This window comes from Artibeus jamaicensis, unplaced genomic scaffold, assembly GCF_021234435.1.
Source record: "Artibeus jamaicensis isolate MK-2021 breed Jamaican fruit bat unplaced genomic scaffold, CSHL_Jam_final contig_452, whole genome shotgun sequence".
In the NCBI taxonomy this organism is placed as follows: Eukaryota; Metazoa; Chordata; class Mammalia; order Chiroptera; family Phyllostomidae; genus Artibeus; species Artibeus jamaicensis.
In genome coordinates, this window is record NW_026521837.1 from 19714044 (window position 1) to 19720043 (window position 6000).

The 6000-nt window shown below is 43.2% G+C and overlaps 1 protein-coding gene across 1 annotated transcript in view; it reads right to left on the reverse strand.

Annotated features, from left to right (window-relative positions):
* Nucleotides 1-4582, reverse strand: part of TACR3 (tachykinin receptor 3) — a 69375-nt gene extending 64793 nt beyond the window's left edge. The window contains exon 1 of the mRNA XM_053666432.1: nucleotides 4038-4582. Coding sequence (XP_053522407.1) covers nucleotides 4038-4582 — 545 coding nt within the window. The remainder of the gene's footprint in view (nucleotides 1-4037) is intronic.
* Nucleotides 4583-6000: the final 1418 nt, after the last annotated feature.

Below are 6000 nucleotides of genomic sequence, written 5' to 3' on the forward strand. Positions count from 1 at the left end.
CCAGTGTCCTCACATTGAAATCTCTAGTAGAGTCACCAATACCGTACTTATTTTAAAAAGTGGAAGTACCAAGTGAGCAATTCTTCCAGTGCAGAATGAAGGGTCAAGCACTTCAAGGAAGACTCAATGCCTTCTTCTCGACAAAATGTGAAACCACTGGCTTGAGCATCCCCAATGGCAAAATACAGGTATTCATGAAGGCACCATCTACAATCCTTCTCAGGTTTAAAAATTCTAAGGTCATAGGCACTTGCAAGCATTTTGCTGCAGTTGAAGAGAAGTCAGATGTGCCTGAATCAAAGGGAAAGTAGTTTTCAAGCTCAGAGGGTCTTTTAACTTTTGACTGAGGGATAGAGTGAATTGTTTTCTAATGGGATATAATTCAGTTTATATTAAATGGGACAGAAAACAGTAACAATTAAATAAGTCAAGTGTTCACCTTGCAGTCTAAATGATGTACTCCTTTTTTTTTTTTTGCCATAAATTTCTCTTTTAATTAACAGGAAAATTTCAGCCTTGTATCAGTGGGCTGTACTCTAGACGAGATCACAATTTAGTAAGAGAGTATAAACACTCATATGGAATTCTTATCTATCTCTGGTAATCAATTTATCTTGCTATCAGTTTTTTTATTCTATAAGATCCTTTTTTTTCCTTTTTTCTTTTTGTTTAATTACAGTTATCCCAATCCCCCCCACCCCCATTGCTCTCCCCTGCCCGGCTCCCCATCCCCCCACTCCCTCAGTCAGCCTCCACCCTGTTGTCCATGTCCTTGGGTCCTTTATACATGTCCCTTGATGAGACCCTTCTCCTTCTTTCCCCTGTTACCCCTCTCTCCTTTTCCTCTGGTCACTGTCATTTTGTTCCTTATTTCCATGTCTCTGGTTCTATTTTGCTCATTTGTTTGTTTTATTAATTAGGTTCCACTTATGGTGAGATTATATGATATTTGTCTTTCACCACCTGGCTTATTTCACTTAGCATAATGCTATTTAGTTCTATCCATGCTGTTGTGAAAGATAGTAGCTCCTTCTTTCTCTCTGCTGCATAAATTCCATTGTGTAACTGTACCACAGTTTTTGATCCACTAATTTACTGACAGGCACTTAGGTTGCTTGCAACACTTGGCTATTGTAAATTGTGCTGCTGTGAACATTGAGGTGCATAGGTTTTTCTGGATTGGTGTTTCAGGGTTCTTGGGGTATAATTCCAGCAGTGGGATCACTGGGTCAAAAGGCAGATCCATCTTTAGATTTTTGAGGCATGTTGCACTCCTTTATCAGTAAAAACTAACTAGGGATTAAACACCCTTTAAGATTATTTCAACAAACCAAAATATAATTTCTGTGAGTGTATGCAGTTAACTACGTACTATATGTGCTAAAGAGTCCAGGCAACCATAAACAAATGACCATGACTCACCTGAATCTCCCTTGAAGGGTCATTGTTGCAAACTTAAACCTATAAAATAACTGCAAATACAAGTTTTTAAGTTTTTTTTCTAGGTCTTCCTTGATGTAGAGAAATTTTTTTGCACTGGGAGACTATTGGGAGTTCTGAGAACTGTTATATTTGTATAATATTTGATTTTAAAAATTATCTTAAAGTCTTTTCTTTATTTCTGTATTTCTTTATTCATTGTGTGCTCAAAGGATACTTCTTTAAATGACAGTTTTTAAAAAGATTTTTGGTATTCAAACTGAGTATGCTTCAGATTTTGTTGCAAATTGTATGTTCCATAAATTTTGTATAGTTTTAGTAATTGAACGTTTTGTAATAAAGAATAAGTAGTATTTATTAATTTCAAAACAGTGAGTGTAAATAGCATTACATTAACCAGTGAGTGTAATTTCAAACAAGTGAGTATAAATAGCATTACATTAACCATTAAAATAACTCCAAGCCCATTTCAGATTTTGTGTAAATGCTGGCAGACAGTATTTCTTACCTGAAATACCACCAATTTCACACACATTAAATTTTTGTCAAATTTCATAATGCACCATTAAAATGTAAAGGATATTGGGACAATTTCATAACATGATATGCTAGTGCCTCTTCTCCTGATCAGAATACTAAAAGCCATATGCTTACAAAAAATAAAAAAGACAAAAATAAAAATAAAAAAGAAACAAAGACAAAACAAGGAAGGTGCACAAACCAAAGCAACATTCATTTATATTTATTTTGTTAGAGTAAGGTTAGAAGCAATTTCACCTGTTGCCCAATTTGGGGCTGATTTAATTGCTTCTTTTTATTTCTACCCCTACAAAAATGAAGGGTTGAGACATGTGGAAAATCAGATATAAAGAGGAAAAGGATGATTGAAAGTTACAGAGATGGCAAAATAAAAAGTGTGATTTTGTGCTTATTTCTTCTATTAAGTGGCAACTCACCACTGCTCCTTCAGTTTAACACTCTGAGTCTGGCACTCAAAACAGTTTCTAAAGATGTGATCAATACCTCCATGTTTGCTATTTTCAAATAGGAAACACAAAGTATAGACTTATGGAAATAACTTTTTTCCATAACTTTATTTTCTTTATAATAGTGGCTTAGTGTAGTGAGAATTAATATTAAGCCTCATTTTACTTTGAAACAGGCTTGCTAATGTAACAAAATATACTTTTCTTTCCATGGGTGAGAATAGTGAGATTGGCAGTTACAGTAAAATCACCCCTGTGTCTCCCACGTGGCTGCCAATCACAAAGCAAGGCTGGAGTCAACTGGTGTGGTTCATTTTTTTTAGCATAGTGTTGAATTCAAGTGTAACCAGTTTCAATAACATGTGTGGATTTACCACTGTCTTAACACAAGCATGCATATTTCATAGTGTTCAATATGAGAAAGCAAATGCGTACAGAACATTTTTAAACTTAAATATGAGAACAAACATTGGAGGTCTATCCAGCTTTTTATTTGAGCATCTCAGAATCTCTGCTGTAGATGAGGAAACAATCTAAAAGTTAAACAGCTACAAATCAGTGTGTCTCATTTCTTTTCATTAAAAAATGTATTGGATTTGTTGGGGTGATATTGATTACTAAAATTATACAGGTTTCAGGTATGCAATTCTATAATACATCATCTACATACTGTAATGTGTGTGCACCACCCGGTCACCTTATCCTCCCGCCCCTCTCCTTCCACCACCCTCTTCACCTTCTACCTCCCCTCACCCCTCTTTCCCTGTAGTAATCACCATAACGTTGTCTGTGTCTATGAAGTTTTCATTTTTCTTTACTTAATCCCATCACCCTTTTCACCCAACCTCTCAACTCCCTTCCCCTCTGACAGCTATCAAGTCTGTTGTCTAACCACTTACTCCGTGGGGTTTTTTGGTGCTCATTGTCTGAAAGATTTGGGTACAGTCTTCCAGGCACAGGATTTACCCGGCTCGTAGTCCCTGCACATTATTGGAAGTGAACTCCAACACGAGATGGTGTGGAAGCTGCTGGCCGGGGGCAATCTTTGGGAGGGAGTTTGTTGCCCCTCTGGATGGATGTTCTGTGACTAGGCAGCGAAACCAGCGTTGGGCCGGGATAAGGATAGGGGATGTGCTGGGTGGGGATGAGGACCAGCAAACCAGAGAGTGGAAGGGAGGGTGGAGGGTGACTTCATCCATTTCTCTGAGTGAATAGGTTCTGACAGAGATGGAGAGCAAAAAAGCACATTTCACAAAGACATAAATTTTGCTGTGGTCGTTTGAAGCCATTTGAGAATTTGCTAGTATTAGGTATTTCTAGCTGATTTTGTTCTACTTGGAGTTACAGATTTTCCCACATTCCTCATTCAGTCCCTCCAAAGCTCTTAAGAGGGTCCCGGGGTTAGGGTGGGCGTGGAGGGGCCATGGAAACAGAAACTGGTTCAGGTCTTGGAGGACTACAAGTGGGTCCCTGACCTCCTTTCTCCAAGAACGCCTTCCTAGTCCCTTTCCTTTTATCAAACCCGACTTGTCACCATTTCCCTGTAACCTTATCCCCCTGCCCTGCTCTTTTCTGTGCCTTCTCCCTCCTCCTTCCCGGCTTTCTCCTCACCTGTCCACCGCAATGGCCGTCATAGAATAGATGCTGGCGAACACCGCTGTGATAGGGAAGAAATTCTGGAAGCGACAGTAGTTGGCGCCGAAGTACCACTCGCTGTGAAGAGCATAGATGAAGTTGACCAAGGTGTTGAAAGCGGCCATGGAGGCGTCGGAGAAAGCCAGGTTCACGAGGAAGTAGTTGGTGACGGTCCTCATGCGCTTGTGGGCCAGGATGATCCAGATGACCACGAGATTGCCGAAGACCGCCACGGCCACCACCACGCCGTAGGCGAGGGACCAGAGCGCGATGCGCCAGGACGGCTGCACAAACTGGTTGGTGAGGTTGGCCCGGGGCTGCGAAGGCGCGGGGGAGGTCGCGGGCAGTCCCAGCGTGGAGGACGAGGCGGAGAGATTGCCGGCTTGGGCCAGCAGCTGCAGCCACTCAGCCTCAGCCGCCCCCACAGTTGCCCCAGCCGCGAGCGCCTCGCTCAGGTGCCCGGTGTCAGCGCCCACGCCACCGGCACCTGAGGTCCAGTTCCCTGCAGGGAGAGAGGCCATCGCCCGGGTCTGCAGCCTCAGATATGCCCACTCACCCGCTGTGGGCGGGAGCCGAGTCCCCTGAAGTTCTTTGCCTCCTGGGCTCTTTGCTGCTGGGCGGGCGGCCCTCGGCACCCCGTGGAAGCGCCTACGGGAAAAAACTACTCCCCTGCTTGGTGCAGGAAAGCTTGGAATCAGCAAGCGATGGGGAGCACAGATACCTCTTTCACTGAGGAGTTTGCTACTTTGGCAGGCTGGCAGGATGAGATCGTTGTAAAGAGAGATAGTAGGATCTGTCACCGGAGGGGATCCTGGAGTTTGTCCCCCCAGGAGCTCCCCACACCCACTAGAGCATCCCGGCTCCCGCACTTCTGCGCGCTTTATAGCCCCCGGCTCTAGTGACGTCGTGGGGGCCGCGGAGTTGACCAATCCCTTTGCAGGCTACAACTGCGCTCCTTTCCCCCACCTCCCGCCGGTTGCGGGGTACATTCATTCACCTGTCGCCCAGCAGCTGGAGCCTGGCGGATGGACGTGCTTAAGGAAGGGCTGCATTGTCTCAAATGTAATTAAAATCTCTCCAAGATTGTTTCTCCTCTTTGCACTTGGAGATATTTTGTTGAGGTCCCTGCTCTCAGATGTTTACGGTGGGCTGTTGTTTTCGGAACCAATTAAAGTATTCATCAGTAAATCAAAAACATCCCCAGGGGATTTTTTCTGAGCGAGTGTGGATGTAGCCTGCTGCGGGCTGTGTGCATAACCAGCCTCGGGCCCGGTGTTAGGTGTTACTGCCTTTGGGAATCTCACTCAACTTTCTGCCTGTGTGTTTATGTTATCACTTCTCCGATCTCTTTTCCTCTTGCTCCATTTCTCCTGGATGATTCTGCTCTGGTTGGAATGCCACTAGGACAGAGGGTAAATCAAGAAATCGGAGATGAATTTTTTTTGGAAAACAACAAGGGTTGGCTTTATTATTTCTCTGGGATAAACAGTAATCAATCTAAATAATACACTTGGTTATATAGTTTTGCACATTTGGCGCATTGGTTGTTAGGGTCTGACCATGAGGACATACTGATGAAGATGAGCAGCGATATCCCTAGTTTCCTGGGCATGTGCCTCCAAGCTTTGGCTGGAGCAAGGGAGCTGGAGTGCGCTGCAGAACGCAAGCTGCAGAAAGCAGTCTGTGCTTAGATTTTATAGGCAATTTACCAGTATGTTCCAGAGGCGATGCTCTCCTTTATGAATTTTCTGGGGGCAGGTGTGCAGGGATTTAGTGTCAAAGGTAATTTAGCAATCTCCTGAAAACATTTGAAATCTTTGAACCCGTTTCCTCATTTGAAAGTGAATATTTACAAAAAATCTAATTTACAGGGTAATTAGGAGGATGAGCAGTTCCAACAGAGATTCCTTCAACAACAGCAGCAAGATGGAGACCTCCA